The sequence below is a fragment of the Podarcis tiliguerta genome (assembly GCF_965153285.1).
Source record: "Podarcis tiliguerta genome assembly, chromosome: 3".
Classification (NCBI taxonomy): domain Eukaryota; kingdom Metazoa; phylum Chordata; class Lepidosauria; order Squamata; family Lacertidae; genus Podarcis; species Podarcis tiliguerta.
This window is the reverse complement of record NC_139536.1, coordinates 13,935,603-13,955,543: the sequence shown is the minus strand read 5'-3', so window position 1 is coordinate 13,955,543 and position 19,941 is coordinate 13,935,603. Positions and strand designations below refer to the sequence as shown.

At 44.4% G+C, this 19,941-nt stretch overlaps 1 protein-coding gene across 48 annotated transcripts in view; it reads right to left on the bottom strand.

Moving 5' to 3' along the window:
• The window catches only part of NRXN1 (neurexin 1), a 977,330-nt gene that overhangs the window by 462,000 nt on the left and 495,389 nt on the right, over positions 1-19,941 (bottom strand). For all 48 annotated transcript variants that reach the window (XM_083432435.1, XM_083432438.1, XM_083432439.1 and 45 more), the window contains 3 exons: positions 16,448-16,570; positions 14,697-15,078; positions 12,194-12,384 (listed from right to left, as the gene is read on the bottom strand). In XM_083432435.1, the coding sequence (XP_083288561.1) occupies positions 12,194-12,384; positions 14,697-15,078; positions 16,448-16,570 (696 nt within the window). The remainder of the gene's footprint in view (positions 1-12,193; positions 12,385-14,696; positions 15,079-16,447; positions 16,571-19,941) is intronic.

The following is a 19,941-nucleotide window of genomic DNA, read 5'->3' as shown; positions in this document are numbered from 1 at the left end:
CCCTCATTGCGAGAAGTGAGGTTACAGGGAACCAGACAGAGGGCCTTCTTGGTAGTGGCACCCGCCCTGTGGAATGCCCTCCCTTCAGATGTGAAGGAAATAAGCAGCTATCCTATCTTTAAAATACATTTAATGCTGTACTGTTTTTAACATTTGCTTGGGAGCCACCCAGAGTGGCTGGGGAAACTCAGCCAGATGGGCGGGGTATAAATAATAAATTATTATTATTATTATATATTATATATCTGGTTGGCCACAGTGAGAACAGGATGTTAGACTAGAGAGGCCCGATCCATTAGGACACTTTTCATGTTCCTGTAACATGATTCAAACCCCAAAACACATTACAGTGGTACCTGCATATTGCTCACTCTGACAGCTCCCAGCCCGGCATATTCATATAAAACACAGCCAAATGAAACAGAGCACTTAAGCAACTGTAGATGTTTGGTGTGTTCATGACTCCCTCAAACCCTTCTGCTTTAGCACATAGGGAAGAATTCAACATGGTGCTAGGGCAATTGTTCCATCAGCACAAGCTTTTAAGCTTGCCAGATCGAATCTTTCCCCTCCCCTCACCCATGGACAGTTTTGGGGGTTCTCCCAACCCCCAAGCCAATTCCAGGGGGAGGGGGGGGACACTGTTCCGCTAGTGGAAGTGCTTGCCCAGGCTAGTAGACTAGTTAGCTGAATCCTGCCCAGGCTGCCATTGTCTTTTCATCAAATACAGCTGATTTTTTGCAGCAGCTAACATCTAAAATCCTGCAAGAATGGCCAAGGGGAGGGAATATTCAAACCATGGGCAACAGACAGAATTCTGACACAGAGAAAGCCACTTCCGAGCTGGAGAGGAGGTGGGGTTGTGGGCTTGACACCCCTCCCCACATGTGCGGGGGCTGGCTCACAGCCCCTGCGATACTGGGGGAATCCTTGGTCGCGTCATCTTGCTGGCCATCCAATTGGATGGCCCGGAAGGCGTGGCCCACCCTATTTAGGGCCGGCGCGGCCAAGGATTTCCCTCTTTCTGTGCTCCAGCTGCTCAGGTTTTCCCACCCGTTAGGTTTGGCTCTCTGACATTGCTATGGACTTCAGTTGGTCGCTGTCAAGGGGCCTGGTAGGAATTTTTTCCACTTGGCAAATTGGCACCAGCCACTTGGTTTTTCACCTACCTCGTAGCAAATCATCACAACTTCCTTGGCATTGGCGGTTAGGCATTGGTAGGGGTATTGTTATGCAGATGAAAGGGGGGGGAGGAAGAGCCATCACCTTCCCCCCAAATCAAAGGGTAGTCCGGTAAAGGATTCCGGGGGGCGTTGCCCTGTCCTAAGCCTATGGAGCTGTGGGCCTAAGGCACGCCCCCAAGCGGTGACCCCGGGGGAGCTCCTAGTTGATGTGCATCAGCAGGACTTCCCCTACTGTCGATTAACCCTTGCCAGTCTTCAAGCAATCAGGCTGAAGCCGGTTAGTCGATAGAACCAATGCCTAAGCCAATACCACTCAATTCCTGTAATCAGTAAAGTTGTGGCCTATTTTCGCCCATTAACCTAAAATTCTGGTGTCTTGTGTCTTTATTTCGGAGGGGGGAGGCGGGAACTCGCCACGCAAGGAGGAGGAAGAACCAGCTGGGAGAGGAAGGGCACAGATGTGCTAAACCCAAATCATTACATCAAGCCTGAGACTATTGCCCAGAAGCCCACTGAGTCAAGAGTTCCATGCACTAGAATGCAGGACCTTCTACTGTGTTCTTGCAGCGGCCAACCAAATGCCTATGCGAAGTCTGCATTCAGGACAGCACCCATTTCAAGACAAATTCCCCTAAGGAATTAGATGCCTATAAAAGCAAGAACCTCACACTTCCCAGAGCCTAGTCATCTTGATAGGAAGTGATTGAAAGGCATTAGCGAGCTAGGCTTTGGGACAAAGAGGACTGCCCCTTTAAGACTCTCCACCCTCCAGGAAGGGGCAGAGCCTCAGATGTGCATATGATAACCAGGAGCTGGGTCAGCTGGCTCAACTTGCCCCCTCCACACATTTATTCACTGAACAATTGCATAGGGCTTGTGGCTATGAATGGAATGGGAGACACTGCCATTGACCTCCTCTGTTCTTACACAGAAGAAGTAAGATGACACGGGTAAGACATATAGAGGTTGACATCTCACTAGCAAAGGAGATACAGCAGTAATTGGAATTCTGCCTCTGCAAGAGATTGCTATTGCTACATGGTGAGTTCATCAGCCTATGGCAAGGTTGCTGGAATTAACTTGTGTGCATGTTGATATGGACAACAGGCGTAATGGCTGCTTGTTTATCTAACCCAGTGTGCATTTGCTGACACTTAACAAGTTTGCTCTCTCTTTTGGCAGGGAAGGTTTGAGTCCTAGTAACCTGGAAAAGCCTTCTCTATCGACCTTGAAAGAGGGAAATGCAGGCACATAGACCGCGGTAAAAAATAACACGGAGTGACTTATATAAAACAATAGGAACTAATCTAATGGAAAATTGAAATCATTCAGCTTTGCCCCACGGAAGGAGGAGGGAGGCTCCACTGGTAAATCATTTGGGCTTCCGAGAAAACCCTCTTATGTGACACAAGAGGGAAGCCAAATGCTATCCGTTCTTTCAATATCAGTGGCTAACATAGTAAGGGACAGCTGAGCAAAGCAGAATAAGCTTGCAAGGATCTGTCGCCAGAAGAATGCCTACAAACATTCAGCCACTCTCACCTGTGTACAACACATTTCAAATCAAATCTCTCCCTTTCTCTTTGCGCCCCCCCCCCCCCAAGTCTATGACAATACTGTCTCAAACCGAATGTATATGAAATGTGAAAAAGACTCTATGAATTGAAAGTGGAGACACTATATGTACTTCTTGTCTATTTGTTTTGTAACACAATTGTTTTTAATAAAAATGATTTTTTTAAAAAATGACAATGATAATGGTTGAAAACACTCAAAAGTGAGAGGGTTTTTTTAAAAAATCTAGTATGAATATGTATTTATGTTTGGTATTCATGAATTTGCACTACCAGAGAGCTTAAAATAATGCAGAAAAATAAAAAGGATTGCTTTCAGATGAAATTCTAAACTATGGTTTAGCCTAAAAAAAAGCCTTATGCACTCTCTGTTCCCTTTCCTCCTCCAGTGGAGCAGCGTGGAGGAAATTAGAAGCCTTCACTTTTATATTTGACTAACCACAGTTTGCCATCATGTCTGAAAACTGGACAAGCTGTGGTTGGACTTAACCGTGGTGCACTGGAAAGAAGTCAGCCCAAGTATGGTTCATGAAACTGGTTTGTTTCAATAAAACATAGTTAAGAATAACTACCATTTAAGATTTATGTGAAATGCTAAAACGCAACTAACTGAAAACAAGAACTTCCAATCTCTTTCTTGTAGCTCCATCAGAGGAGGGGATGCTTGTGAACATAATGCTAAGCTACAGTATAGAAAGAGGCCATTTTCAACCAAGATAAACAGTGCAAGAAATGGAAAGCCTTTCCTGTTATCTTCAGGGTTATTTCCTATGTTGAAAAGTGATCTCACACATTTGTGGTATTGGGGGGGGGGGATGACTGCATCCACATGTCCCCACCCTTCTGCACTATCATTCATACTTTCTCTCCATTTGAATCACACCTTCTTATGGCTTTCTCTTTCTCTCTCTAGCCTCCCATGCTTAACTCTATCTTCCCTCTCCACCCCCACCCAACCAGTCCTCCAGGCCATTTTCCCTTTCAGATACTCCAGCTGCTCCTTCTCATCATCTTCCCCAACGCAATCCCATTATAGCTCTAAGACAACCCATGGCCCCTTCTTCCTTTTATCACATTTCTTCAGTCTCTCAGTCGTTAAGGTGCTTGGAAATATGAAACGGGAGAAGGCATTGCACCAGGGAGAACTGGAAGTCTGGGGTAAAGCACAGGAACATAAGAAGCAGTCTCATATTGAATCAGCCCATTGGCCCAGTTAGCTCGGTATTGTCTACAAAGATTGGCAGCGGTTCTCCAGGGTTTCAGGTGGCAAATTCTCCAAGTCCTACCTGGAGATGACAGGGATTAAATTCAGGACCTTTTGAATACTAAGCAGATCTTCTGCTGCTGAGTTAAGGCCTGCTCTGTAAGTTTTCCTGTTCATTGCTCTCGGAACCAGACATTCCTTCATTTCTCACATATCCAGGGGAGCATTTAAAGGGCCCCTTACTCGTTTATTTTGCTCCTAACTACTATGACCATAGGGATGCGGGTGGCGCTGTGGGTTAAACCACAGAGCCTAAGACTTGTTGATCAGAAGGTCGGCGGTTCAAATCCCTGCAATGGGGTGAGCTCCCGTTGCTCGGTCCCTGCTCCTGCCAACCTAGCAGTTCGAAAGCATGTCAAAGTGCAAGTAGATAAATAGGTACCGCTCCGGTGGGAAGGTAAATGGCATTTCCGTGCGCTGCTCTGCTTTGCCAGACGCGGCTTAGTCATGCTGGCCACATGACCCGGAAGCTGTACGCCAGCTCCCTCAGCGAATAAAGCGAGATGAACGCTGCAACCACAGAGTCAGCCACAACTGGACCTAATGGTCAGGGGTCCCTTTACCTTTTTACTATGACCGCAGTCATTTTTGACCTTTGCTTCCAGAACTGCTAATCTTTGCCGCCTTATTAGTGTTGTGTTGGTCTCTAGACATGCAAATAGTTCTGAGAGGAGAATCAGGATTGCTGTAGTGGCTGCTGATGCCAGAAAGGCAACTGATGGAGATCTAAAGCAGGGGAAAGCAGAAAAAAACTTCCACACAAAGCTTGTAGGGCATTTAGGCTGCATACACACCATACATTCAAAGCACAAGTCTTCCCCCAAAGAATCCTGGGAACTGTACTTTATCCCTTAAAGGTACCCCTGCCCGTACGGGCCAGTCTTGACAGACTCTAGGGTTGTGCGCCCATCTCACTTAAGAGGCCGAGGGCCAGCGCTGTCCGGAGACACTTCCGGGTCACGTGGCCAGCATGACAAGCTGCATCTGGCGAGCCAGTGCAGCACACGGAACGCCGTTTACCTTCCCGCTGGTAAGCGGTCCCTATTTATCTACTTGCACCCGGAGGTGCTTTCGAACTGCTAGGTTGGCAGGCGCTGGGACCAAACGACAGGAGCGCACCCCGCCGCGGGGATTAGAACCGCCGACCTTTCGATTGGCAAGCCCTAGGCGCCACCCGCGTCCCCCCACTTTATCCCTTACAGAACTACAATTTCCAGCACCCTTAACAAAGTACAGTTGCCAAGAAAGGAACTTCGGGAGAAGTCATGTATTTTAAATCTTCTTTAAATGTACAGTGTGTAGGCAGGCTTAGAGTACTATATCCCGAGTGAGAGAAAGAAGTTATTCCAAACACAGCTGGTTATTTCACTTCCCTCTTAGCTTTCAGGCAACAAATGTCCTGCCTTGCCCTGGCGAAGCAATATGAGACCAGAAAGAGCACAGGCAAGCCCTGATCAGGTGTTAAAGACCCCATGTGCTTCGAATCATGCGAGAGGCGAATTTCTGCATTGTAGTTCGTGTCAACGCGTGCCTGCATTGGAGAAGGCTCCCACCAGGGAGCCCGCTCTAAACTTCCTGCACAATACAAAACTTCCTGCATGTGGAGTGATATGATAGCCATGTTCAAATATATAAAAGGATGTCACATAGAGGAGGGAGAAAGGTTGTTTTCTGCTGCTCCAGAGAAGTGGACACGGAGCAATGGATCCAAACTACAAGAAAGAAGATTCCACCTAAACATTAGGAAGAACTTCCTGACAGTAATTGCTGTTCGACAGTGGAATTTGCTGCCAAGGAGTGTGGTGGAGTCTCCTTCTTTGGAGGTCTTTAAGCAGAGGCTTGACAACCATATGTCAGGAGTGCTCTGATGGTGTTTCCTGCTTGGCAGGGGGTTGGACTCGATGGCCCTTGTGGTCTCTTCCAACTCTATGATTCTATGATTCTATTCTATGATTCTATAGCAAACCATACAGATTTCCAAATAATGAAGAAAAACCTAAAGAAATACATTATGTTTCCCACTGACTTACCTCCCCGCACCCCGCTATGTATGGAAGTTGGTAGGATCAGTGAGGGCTCTTTTATTACCTGAATGGAGCTACAGAATCCCAGAAATGTAGGGATGGGGGTGGGGATTCATTTCGGTTCGCATTTAAAGGAAAATCTACCTACGTCACACTTTTCAGAACAACATGCAAAGTGGAACAAAATTATCCTTCAAAATTCACACTATTCCTATTTTTTTGATGGAGCTCCCCCCCCACCAAAAAAAAGAATGTGTACCGAAAAGCATATATAATTAGAGGAAAGTGCACATAAAAATGAATGTGTTTAGTGAAAATAGCACCTTGGTCACAAAATTGAAACAAAAATGTGTTTCATCGGGAGAAATTCACACTGAAATGCTGGCGGGTTTTCAGGTAAGGTAAAGGGACCCCTGACCATTAGGTCCAGTCATGGCCGACTCTGGGGTTGCGGCACTCATCTCGCTTTACTGGCCGAGGGAGCCGGAGTACAGCTTCCGGGTCATGTGGCCAGCATGACTAAGCCACTTCTGGCGAAGCAGAGCAGCGCACGGAAATGCCGTTTACCTTCCCGCTGAAGCGGTACCTATTTATCTACTTGCTCTTTGACGTGCTTTCAAACTGCTAGGTGGGCAAGAGCAGGGACCGAGCAACGGCCCCTTAATTAAAATAAATAAACAAACTTAATTAAAATAAACAAATAATTGTTTAATTGTTTAATTAAGGTGGCCCCTTAATTAAAATAAACAAATAAAAAGCAAATTGCTGCAGAAATGCGAATAGCTGAATTTAAGATGGGGGAAATGAGAAACAGAGGGAACCAAATTTGAAAATTTACAAAAGGAAAAGCACACACCAACAAATAAATATATTTTTAGAAAGGGCCAATATTGGACATAGACACACAAAGCTTTTTTAAAAAAAATAAAAAAAATAAACAAATTCCAGACTCCTTGTGCTCCACTTTGCTTCCCCTTTCTTCCCTCCCAGGGAGCTGATGCATCTCATGGGGTTGGGGCCAGAAGTGGAGGAAGGGGGGGCAGTGAGGGTGGGCCACCCCTGGTGCCACCACTGAGGGGGGAGGTGACAAAGTGCCGGGCGGCACTCAACGCGGGGCCTGCAGCGCACCTGAGCCATGCGTCTCTCCCGGGAGTAAAGCAGTGGCTTGGGTGCCCGCAGGCTCTTTGCTGCCTCAAACGGTCCACCCACCACCTCCCCCTCAGTTGTAGGGTGACTGAGTGGGAGGAGGCAGGCAGACTCCTCTGAGGTGGCTGGCTGGGGCGTTGGTGGCCAAAACCTCTCCTCCTCCTCTTCACCTGCTCTCCAGCAGTGAGAGCCAGTGTGGTGTAGTGGTTAAGAGCGGTAGACCCGTAATCTGGTGAACCGGGTTCGCGTCTCCGCTCCTCCAAATGCAGCTGCTGGGTGACCTTGGGCTAGTCACACTTCTTTGAAGTTTCTCAGCCCCACTCACCACACAGTGTGTTTGTTGTGGGGGAGGAAGGGAAAGAAGATTGTTAGCCGCTTTGAGACTCCTTCGGGTAGTGATAAAGCGGGATATCAAATCCAAACTCTTCTTCCAGCAGCCGCTACAAGCTGCCCATGGAAGGAGGCCAGAAGTGGTGGCCACAGAGAGGCAACGGGATGCTCTCTCATGACCACTACTGACACATCCTCTTCCCTGAGCTCGGTGGGAGCAGCACTGGTAAAAGTCGGGATATTCTAGGATCAAATCAGAAGCTGGGGTGGCTTTCGGAATTCCAGGACTATTCATGGAAATTCGGGAAACTTGAAGAGTATGTATGTATCCACATGCACACATAAAACGTCTCCACCCCCATCGTTCTGCTTGGACGCTGAGGTCCACCAGAGGGCCTTCTGGTGGTTCCCTCACTGTGAGAAGCAAATCTAGGGGGAACCAGGCAGAGGGCCTTCTCAGTGGTGGCACCCGCCCTGTGGAACACCCTCCCATCAGATGTCAAAGAGATAAACAACCACCTGGTGTTTAGAAGACATCTGAAGGCAGCCCTGTTCAGGGAAGTTTTTAATGTGTGACATTTTAATGTACAGTGGTACCTCTGGTTACGTACTTAATTCATTCCAGAGGTCCATTCCTAACCTGAAACTGTTCTTAACCTGAAGCACTACTTTAGCTAATGGGGCCTCCCACTGCTGCCATGCTGCTGCCGTGCGATTTCTGTTCTCATCCTGAAGCAAAGTACTTAACCCGAGGTACTATTTTTGGGTTAGCAGAGTCTGTAACCTGAAGCGTATGTAACCTGAGGTACCACTGTGTTTTTAATCTTTGTTGGAAGCTGCCCAGAGTGGCTGGGGAAAGCCAACCAGATGGGGTACAAATAATAAATTATTATTATTATTATTATTATTATTATTATTATTATTATTATTATGTTTTACAAGAGGCCTTTTTCAGACAAAGGAAAGGAGAATAAGAATAAAAATCTGAAGGGGAAATGGAAATAAATAAATACAAAACACCTTCTACAAAATAGACAAGGAATTGGGAGGTGGGAGGGGAGCCTTGCCTGCATTTTGGGTTATGTCAGAGGCTTCTGAACGCAGTAAGACAGAAGAAAGAAATACTGCCCCTGCAAAGGTCATAACTTCAAATGCCATCTGAAATAACAGGCACTGCGTCCCCCAAATCTGTCTCAACGAGGCCAGTCAGGAGAGACGACCGCTACAAGTGTTTACACTTCCACTCCCTAGTTTAAAATGTCAATATGCTTGTTTTAGTGCTTTTGTTAGAAGCCTCAAGGTTAGAAACCCTGTGGGAAAGATTTTGCACGGAAGGGTTATTATTACAGAATTTGGAACGTTGAGGAAAGAAAAAGAACTAGGCTGGATATTTCAGCGGAGTTGAACGGCAGCGAGATTCCCGCCCCCCCCCCTTCTCTTCCCTGAGACTGCACCAGGAAGGATATTTTGTGACATAATGGTGCCCTCTAGTGCTTTTACTAAGCATGGTATCTGTAAAGTCAGGTATAACGCTTGGAAATGAAAAAGAAACATGGGGATTTCAGCTGAACCAAATTGTGTAGAGGTGAGCAAACAACCTCCAAGTTTTGGAGAGATTTTTCTGCAGTTGGAATCCAGGTCAGTTCTCAGAAGGGGATTGGCAAAAGAAGATTGGTAAAAGAAGAAAGAATTGCTAGACCAGGGTGGAGGATAAATTTGATTCAGTTTCCATTTATAGGTGAAACCAGCAGCCATCTTTTAATGTTAGCACTTTCCTATATATATATATACCAGCCAAATAATGGGAAGAAAAATGCATATACTGGGGTAAATTGTTCCTATAAATCCACATATTAATGAAAATAAAACAGTCAAAAAGACATTATGTTAGGGGAACCTGCTTGCAAGAATTTGTATATTAGTCAAATCTGCAAACAAAAATGTGTTGATTAGGAAAAATTCTCATGAAAACAGTGATGAATTTTCTTTATTTTTAAAATCACAAATTGCTTCCTCATAGCAGCACAGAGTTCACACAGCATAGAGCTTCCAGTCTCGAAACTCTTCTTGCAATGCTTACAGTTGATCTTAACCAGGCATAGGCAAACTCAGCCCTCCAGATGTTTTGGGACTACAACACCCATCATCCCTAGCTAGCTGGACCAGTGGTCAGGGATGATGGGAATTGTAGTCTCAAAACAACACCTGGAGGGCCGAGTTTGCCTAAGCCTGATCTTAACTGATTATAAAGCCACTTTATGTGCATGTACTCTTCATTCAAGCACATCCCTAATGGCAGCACTGCCTATACAGATCATGCAGCCACACCTGTGATCAAATGATGACTGCAGGAAGCAGGCTGTGCAAAGAAACTTTTGAAAAAAGTCAGTGGGCATAAGGTATTAGGGCAGGATTTATTTTTTATACATACTATCCTACTGAAAGTAGGCAATTTGGCCATTTTGTACTTTTTAAATGGAACCGATTGCACCACGTCTCAAGTCTGATTCCAAAAATGTAGCAGAGCCAAAGATGTTTGCTGATGGTGGTGAATGTTATTACAGTCGGACTTTGGATACTGAACACCTTGAGAGTCAAACGTTTCGGCTCCTGAATGCCACAAACCCAGAAGTGAGTGTTCTGGTTTGTGAACGTTCTTTGGAACCCGGACGTCTGATGTAGCTTCCGCAGCTTCCGATTGGCTGCAGGAGCTTCCTGCAGCCAATCAGAAGCTACACCTTGGTTCCGAACATTTTGGAAGTTGAATGGACTTCTGGAATGGATTCCGTTAGATTTCCGAGGTACCACTGTACTGCTAAAGCTGAGTGAAATTTGGGGGTGGAACTCCCCTTTGGTAATGGAAAGGATGCCTAACCATTTTAGCAAATCACACAATCCCCACTACCACCAAAATAAATCTGCAGGTACCTCTTGTGTGTGGGGTGTGTGTATATATGCTGCTATTCTAACTACAAAGTTAGAAGATAAGGCAAGGGATGCTTAATTTCCTATGCATCCAATCTACCACACACTAACAAAGCATGATACAAACTGCATCACAAGCCCACCGTATGAGTGGAGGTTTGCAAAAGCTCTCCTTTTTATTTCCATGGAAATTTCTGCCACCTCACACAGCTACGAGAAATATCAGCAGAGATATCCTAGCAATGGCTTGTGTCCCCGGGGAGCTCAGAATCTTTGCTAACTATCAGCAAATGCTGGCAAAGGAAGAAAGACTGCAATCTGAAATATAGCTTGATGGCCGATAATACACTTGCATTGCAGTCTTTCAGGGAAACTTGTTGCCTTTTATCGATCTTGCTGACGAATCCTTGATAAGCTTCTGAAGCACCTCCAGTTCCCAATCAAACCACTACTTCTGAATAATAGCTTGCTCCTTGCCATCAGCATGCACTTCCCAAGGAACTTTTCCCTACCAGGAATTCTGGGTCTAGTAATCCCTGGCAGGAAACAATATTGTCTCCCAGGACCTAAAGGATGCCAACTGTCACCACCTTTCCTTGGGGAAGGAACGCCATACAGAGGACTGAGGCACACTTTGATCCTGCTTGTGAACATTAGATCAGTGCGTTTTCTTGGCCCTGTATGCCTGAAGGAATGTCTCCACCCCCATCATCCAGCCTAGACACTGAGGTCCAGCACTGAGGGCCTTCTGGCAGTTCCCTCAATGAGAGAAGCCAAGTTGCAGGGAACCAGGCAGAGGGCCTTCTCGGTAGTGGTCCTCCCTGTGGAACGCCCTCCCATCAGATGTCAAGGAAATAAACAACTATCTGGCTTTTAGAAGAAATCTGAAGGCAGCCCTGTTTAAGGAAGTTTTTAATGTTTGATGTTTTATTGTGTTTTTAATATTCTGTTGGGAGCCGCCTAGAGTGGCTGGGAAAACCCAGCCACATGGCCAGTATATAAATAAAAAAAATATTATTATTATTATCATTTGAACAGGGGCACCCACATTTGTGAGCACCCTTTCTTATTAGGGTGAAACTGTTTCTTCTTGCCTATACAAAATGATAAGCTCCTCAAACGTCTCCCAGGATCTACCCTCGTAACTCCAGGGCCTGTAACCATTGAGATGCGGGTGTCTCCTCAACAGAGATTTTCTAGGATGCAACTAATTTGCTCCTTGTGCAAATGAACGGGCAACACACACACACCACACACCAATCAGAATATCCCAACTTGCAGCCTATTTGGGACTGCTCTCTGCCAGGAGGAATATGCTACGTTCACTGGGGGAAACTGATAAGACCCAGTTATTCAGTGACATTTTCACATTTGGGTCTCCCCGGAGGAGAGAACAGAGACAAATACTGGCTGCCGTTTGGCACAGTGATGTTTGTGCTACCTGCAGCAGCTAGAGCAGATCCATATAATATCAAGCTGTTCCCCCCTGCCAGAAATCAATCCCACAGCCTGGCTACAAAGCAGAATTTATAACCACACCTGATCCATTTTCCTCTGAACACTTATGCCTTTGGAATAATGCTCTGCAGCTCACAGGTTTGCAGGTGTTTTGCCACCGGAGTTGGACCAGTAAATAAATACAGCATATATCTCTACGTTTCCTACAAATGTGCAAGGCACATCAAAATGCAATGTTGCAGCCTGTCCTCCTAGCAGATTATTTCTATAAATAGCAATGCCACTTACTTTTGAGATCTAGGTTTCTTGCTCCTGCTGTGCTCTGCGTTGTGATTTTTGTGTCAATCTTCACTGTGTGGAGGTTATTGGTGTCCCGCGATATCATCACATTGTGCCACTGGTTGTCATTCAGGGGTTTATTGGAACTTCCCTTGATAAGATTTGCACCATTTCCCAGATCAAACACGTAATGTAAATACCTGAAAACAGGGAGCAAAAATAAATAAATAAATAAACAGCCAAATGATTTCATTCCCCCCCGGAAGAAGTAAATGAATGAAACTGACAGCTCTTCATTCTCATGCCTCGCTTCGTTTAAACTTTTTGAAAATTCAGGAGGTCTTCAGCCAGCTGATGTCTTCCTAGCTGTAACTTTCAACAGCAGGAACATTTTTATAAGGCTGGTTTGGGAATGGTATAACAACAGCCCATACAAAACTCCCTATAAGTAAACATACACCAAAAATGACAGATTGTCTATCTTGTAAGATAATGGAGGGTGGTGCCCATTGGGACTGGCAGGGCAGAAGGAACAGGGGCCAACAGTAGGTTGTGTCAGATCCAATGATACACCTTGATGGGTTGTAAGTAAAAAGGCAGGCAGGTAGGGCTGGATAAGTGCAGATAGATAAGTAAGGTAAACGGTAAAGGACCCCTGGATGGTTAAGTCCAGTCAAAGGTGACTATGGAGTTGCGGCGCTCATCTCGCTTTCAGGCCGAGGGAGCCGGCGTTTGTCCACAGACAACTTTCCGGATCATGTGGTCAGCATGACTAAACTGCTTCTGGCACAACGGGACACCATGACCGAAACTGGATTGCACAGAAACACCATTTACCTTCCCATTGCAGCGGTACCTATTTATCTACTTGCACCACTGTGCTTTCGAACCGCTAGGTTGGCAGAAGCCGTTATGGGGATTTGAACCATTGACCTTCCAATCAGCAAGCCCACAGTACCACCCACATCCCTAGATAGATAAGTGCAGTTGGTGGAGTGCCCCATTTGCCCCAGTGGACCAACCCCCAATCCTCTAAGACCATATTGATGCTACCTCTCCATTTTATGGGATGTGGGTGGTGCTGTGGGTTAAACCACAGAGCCTAGGACTTTCTGATCAGAAGACTGGTGGTTCGAATCCCCGTGACGGGGTGAGCTCCCATTGCTCAGTCACTGCTCCTGTCAACCTAGCAGTTCGAAAAGCACATCAAAGTGCAAGTAGATAAATAGGTACCACTCTGGTGGGAAGGTAAACGGTGTTTCCGTGTGCTGCTCTGGTTCGCCAGAAGCCACATGACCCGGAAGCTGTACGCCGGCTTCCTCAGCCAATAAAGCAAGATGAGCGCCGCAACCCTAGAGTCGGCCACGACTGGACCTAATGGTCAGGGGTCCCTTTACCTTTACCTCCATTTTATACTAGTTCATGGCTTCCTCCTGATTGTAGGGAATTGATTGCTGGAGTTCCAGCCCTTTTGAAGAAATAGCTGATTCAGGGTTCCTTGGGGAAGGAGAGTCGTAGTAACTTCTAAATGCTTAAATCTATAAACCTGAGTTTTTGAGGAGTGCAGCCCTTCCTATTTCTACGGTTGTGATTTGTTTTAACAGGGGTTTTTAATAGTGATATTTAAATTATTGTAACAAGCCCTGAGGTCTGCTGCTGAAGTGCAGGTAATAAATTTTGTGATGGGGATGATGATGATGCATGGCAATATTGAGCAAGAGCTCTTTTCTTCCTCACTGCCCACTGCACAGAAATTGCACCTCTTAAGACTTCTGAGACAATATCCTTCACAACTTTTCTAGGTTGTGAAGGGCCCAATTTGCCACGGCACTTTGGGCAGCTGACTTTAGGTCAGAAGGAATACATACAACCTTTTGAGCAATGTTGTTTCGTTCATGGGGACAAATATGTCCCCATCCACCAACCTTGGGCCTTGTTTTGAGCAAGAGATGGTAAGATGAGAATGGGGAATATACGGGGGATCTGGTCTTAGCTAAATGTTGAGAGAGGGAAAATGTTGGGAGAGGGGTATGGGAAGCACTATAGCTCTCTTTCAAAATATACACTATCTGCCATTAAGAAGCCTGAGTTTGTAAAGTAGGTAAGGCATTAGTTGAGTGCTGACACCCATCTATTGTGGGTTTTTGCAAGTGTCAAGCACAACTCACTTGGCTTTTGACACTTGAGATGTGTATTTTCATGACCACCTTTTTTCTGTGATTATAAGCTGTTTTTAACAACCCAGCCAGATAGGCGTAGTAGAAATAAATTATTATTAGTAGTAGTAGTAGTAGTAACCCCGCCCTAAGGGTGAAGAGTGTAATAATAATAATAATAATAATAATAATAATAATAATAGCTGTCTGATTTTAAGGGAAATAAGAGCAGTCAATTTGCTTGATCAGACCTGAGGTCAGTCTAGTCTAACACCCTCCCCCCTGAATCTGGAAGCTCCACTCAGCTTTCATGGTTAATATAATCTGTATGGTTGTGTTGTGAGTTTTGTACGCACCCTTTCACTAACTCAACCACGATAAAGTCATTTCCATCTCCGCTGTTGTAGAGTATTAACCCATCCAATGACGTTGTTTTGAACTGGAAAAACAGGTGCATGGAGGTATAAGCTTGCAAGGTGGCCAGGGCAACATAGCTGGCTTTTGTCTTAAAGGTGACCGGGTCTGCGATGATGTTCCTGAAGCCAAAGCGGGCATTGAGCTCACAGTAATCAATGTCCCCATTTTTACACAAGTCAATGTATGCCATGCCGTTAAAGGTGAGGCTTTGCAGGTGTCCAATGAAGTTGGAGGGGACTGAGGACAAGTAGCGGCGCTCTGTTATGATCCCCGTCTCTATGTTATGGAATTCGAGCCTTGTGTGATCGCCAGCCATTTGACCTTTGAATGAAAATGAATTTTGAGAAGTTAGTGTCAGAAACAGAAAAGTCAGCATTGAGTCGATGCTCAGTTCCCAGGGTCTCAGGCAATGAGCATGAGCCAACCAAAAAATAGCTTCCCATGGTTCACACCGAAAGGGGTTGAGCTTTGGTGCACATTCAGTCTGAGCATTCAAAAGCAAGACATTGGGTTGTATTCAATGAGATCACCCCTTCACTGCAGAGGCTTCTACCTAAGTAATGGGGATTCCTTTTTCACTCCCTTCCCCGCATGCCCCAATCTGTTTTGGTGGTTACCCCAACACTCTGGGGCAGATTTGTGCTCCTGGGGCAGAAGTCCTTGGGCTAATGGGACAACTTTGTTGGATAAAACCCACTGGGATGAACAATGTTTGGAGATACAGTGTCACGAAGTGTGGGTGCAGAAGCTGGCCCATGGTAGGCCATGGAAGCCACTGGCCTACCATGGTGACTCCAACACTGTGTGGAGTAGCTTCATTACCTGTATTGCAACATAACTGAGACCACCTTCAACACATGAGAATCCATAGATCAAATCTTTGGCCTCTCTGAAAGTGGCTTATGTAATATTGACTTTCTTGATAGTTGCTGATGTTATGTTTGCAGAGCAAACCCCCTCCTCAAAATTCTTGCTTGCAGACATTCCCACCTCCACCATCTCTTTGTCTGTTGATCAATATCTATCATCTATCTATCTATCTATCTATCTATCTATCTATCTATCTATCATCTATCTATCTATCTATGAGAGCCAGTGTGGTATAGTGGATAAGAGCGGTAGACTCGTAATCTGGTCAACTGGGTTTGTGTCTCCACTCCTCCAAATGCAGCTGCTGGGTGACCTTGGGCTAGTCACACTTCTCTGAAGTCTCTCAGCCCCACTCACCTCACAGAGAGTTTGTTGTGGGGGAGGAAGGGAAAGGAGAATGTTAGCCACTTTGAGACTCCTTTGGGTAGTGATAAAACGGGATATCAAATCCAAACTCTTCTTCTTCTTATCTATCTATATCTATCATCTATCTATCTATCTATCTATCATCTATCTATCTGTCTATCTATCTATCTATCTATCTATCTATCATCTTGCTGCTCCCTCCCCCCTTCCTCAGATCTTCCACCTTTAACCATAGCCCTCTTTAGGATCAGAGCAGTAAGCAGTGATCCTCAGAATTAGAGGGCATGGAAGCCACTGGCCTGTTAGATCAGTGCAGTTCAACCAGAAGCAGACGAAGACTCTTCTGATCGTTGTGTCAGGTAGGCAAATGGGACAATCTGGGTCACAGCCAACATCGCCAAATCTGTACTGAATGGAGATATCTGATAAATAAGCAACCATTATTCATTATTACCTGTCATGGCTTGTTGATCATCCACCATTAACTTTAAACTTTTTCCTCTTCGAACTACACGTACTGTGTGCCATTCATTGTCATTGAGGTTATAGCCAGCAAAAAGGGTTTCTGGACCTTTGCCTGTAGGGTATGCCAAACAGTTATTATGGAATCTTTAAATTAGTCAACATGTGAACCTCACAGAGAGAAAGAAAGAGAGAGAGAGAGAGAAACAAAGAGAAAGAGAAGAGAAGAGAAAGAGAGAAACTGGCTGGAGCAAACATTTTATAAAACATATTCCAAAGACAAGCTGGAAGAGTGTCAAAGGCTCTGCAGACTTCAAACAACAGACATGTCATCTTGCAACACTTGTGGGCTATATTTTCAAAATGGCAAAGTTGGCCAACTGGTTTTTCATAAATGGGCACAGTCAATACAGAAATGGTGGATACCAGTATCAAAAGTTAATATAAGCTGCAGCTTTTCAATAAAGGTGCTAAAATCTTAGGCTGTAGATGTGCAATAACTTCTTTCAGTGTTTTGAAAGTTGCCTCCTGGCTCATGTTGCATATGCTTTGTTGTGTTAATAAATGTGGTTAATACAACTGTATGTATGTGGCAGGAGTTTCAATAAAATGCAGCCAGATTCTCTAAACTGAAAGGATGATGGAAGACTTTGGAACAACATAACTTGGACATTTTTTATAACTCAAAGTGCTAGGGAGGACCTCTCAGAAGTCCAGAGGCTGCTTCCAGTTGTTGAAGCCCCTAGCCATAATAAAACCCACAGAAAGAATATAAGGCACAAAAAAGAGTGAGTGGTGTGTTTATATAATCAGTTGATCTGAAAGGGCACCTTCATCACAGTCTAATCTTGTATCATCAGAATGAATATATTTTTATTAATATTTATGAACATTTAAAACTCTTCAACGTGACAAAATCTATTCTCAGTTAACAGTTCCTTGCTGCTTTGAGATGTGGAACGGCACCTGGAAGCTAGGGACACAGCAAGTGTGATAGCATGAATAGCAAGCTGGGCTGTCCTCTCTGTCTTCTCCTTGCGTACCATCAAGCAACAGCGGTGAATGTTAAGGAGTGGCCTTTGCTATCACTGAGTGGCAAGTGACATGGAGGGGGAGGGGCGGTAGGGTTGCTATTTTCTCCCCACCCTCTTAACACACATCAGTGTGAGAACAGGCCTGAAGTCAAAGACCCTAGATCAGGAAGAAGCATTTATGGCGGGTTTGTTGAAGACCTGGCTACAGACAACACTGTGCTATCCAAACCATGTAACGTATCTGCAAATCAATCGCACTGAGTCACTACAACTGCAGAGAACAATTGACTGTTTAACAGCTGAGACAATCTGACTCCAGTGCATACCCTGGTGAGAATTCATGTCTGTCTGCCCTTAACTTCACTAGTGTTTGGAAAGAAATCCAATGAACAACTTCAAGAGTTACAAAAACACTTTCAAAAATTGATCCTGATGTAGGTGCAATTAGTTGGGAACCCCAAATGTTGAGTGCAGCATCCTGTTTATCCATCGACTGAGTTGCATAGATCCTTCTCGTTCAAAATTGCTGTCCAACAAGACAGAACAATGTGAAAAAGGCAGGCTTCTGTTCACCCAGCTGGAGAGGATGCAAAAAACAAACACAAAAAACCAACAAAAACATCTAGGGGCACATCTGCATATGCAATGCTCATCCCAGACACACTGAAATGCCCAGAGGAGACACTCTCTCTCTCTCTCTCTCTCTCTCTCTCTGTGTGTGTGTGTGTGTGTGTTAATGCAGATAAGCACTTAGTTGCTTGTGACCTCAGTTGTACTGGGGCCATCATTTCTAAACAGACACAATGCTGAAAGACACTAGGAATGATTGAGTTGGGAATTAATATGAAGCTTGCTAGCTTTCAGTGCCCCTATGAAATTGCAGTAACAATGTTGGCTCTGCATTTATAAGGGTGCTGTTGAATTCATGAAAATGTGAGTCTTCTATCACTATCTTTGTTTTAGCATATTTCAGAAATAAGCTTCTTTATTCTAATTCAGTTTACCTTTTCTTTGTGCTTAAAGGGAGATATTGGCTGTGTGTCAGAGACCACTAAGAATTCCTAGGCTCCTTCAGGAGGATAAATATGAGCTGACTTAAGACTCAACTTCCAACTTTAACATTTTTCATATATTCTGACCTTTAATGAATCAATCATTTTTTTAAGAAGCAAAAAACAAACAAAAAACATGAACATGGAGATTATGTATATTGACAATGCAATGCTTTTTTTTTTTTTTTTAAAAAAATAAACCTTTATGTCAATGTGCATGCCCTCTCCAAGATGTATGAAATTTCCTTTTCACACTACAGTGGTGCCTCGCAAGACGAAATTAATTTGTTCTGCGAGTTTTTTCGTCTTGTGAATTTTTTCGTCCTGCGAAACACCACTGTGCATTAACGGTTTCCCATAGGAATGCATTGACGGTTTTAAGAAAAAGGCGCAAGACGTTTTCATCTTGCGAAGCAAGCCCATAGGGAAATTTGTCTTGCGAAGCAACTCAAAAAACAAAAAACTCTTTCGTCTTGCGAGGCATTCGTCTTGCGAGGTACCACTGTATTTGCACGTGCTATGTATGTGAATGTGCATGTTCACAAGTGTTTGTGCACATTCATCCTACATCAGGGCTGGCCCAAGACATTTTGCTTCCTGAGATGGAGCAGAAAAGATTTCTTCTTCTCTCCCAAGGTGCATAGTACTCAAGGTATCTTGGTACCATCTCAGGAAGCCGAAATGTACTGAGACAGAAATTCACGTAACTAACACTTCACTCCCCTTTCACAATATTCAAATGCTCTTCACCCTGCCCAATGGTGGAGCTGGCTCTTGCATATATTAACTGCATTTTTTTTTTTAACCTTAGTGAAAATTTGTCCAGTGACACACACTCTTTAGCCACAGCAAAAAAAGCATCAAGCAGTGAAACCTGTTAAAATTGGGGACTTAACCTTCTTGGATTCCTTAAAAGGATGCCTCTGCGGTAATGATTTGCTCATTTAATTTTACAGTAGTTGTCTGGTAATGTACACTTTTGTGACTAATGAGTGAGATAAAATAAGTATACAAGAAAAAACCTATGCTCGCCCTGTCAAACAAGGAATTTCGCACCTGTTCGTTTTCATTTATTTGTATTTCTTATGTATTCATTGGCACATAATTGCCAGGCCTTGCAGGAATATTGTATAATTTCTAAATGTCATTTGTGTTTATCTCTCTGATATTTATTTATTCATTCATTCATTCATTCATTTTTACAAATTGAACTCCTTTCAAATGACTTTGCCCCCCTCCCCCAAGACCTGTTTCTCCATTAGGACCCTGGTTTTAAAGCTGGTTTTAAAACTTAATGAAACCTTTTCCATTAAGACTACAATAAATTGGACATTGAGAATACAATAAATTGGGCAGTGGTGCCCACATAGGCAAATGTCCCTGCTCTATTCCTGTGAGCA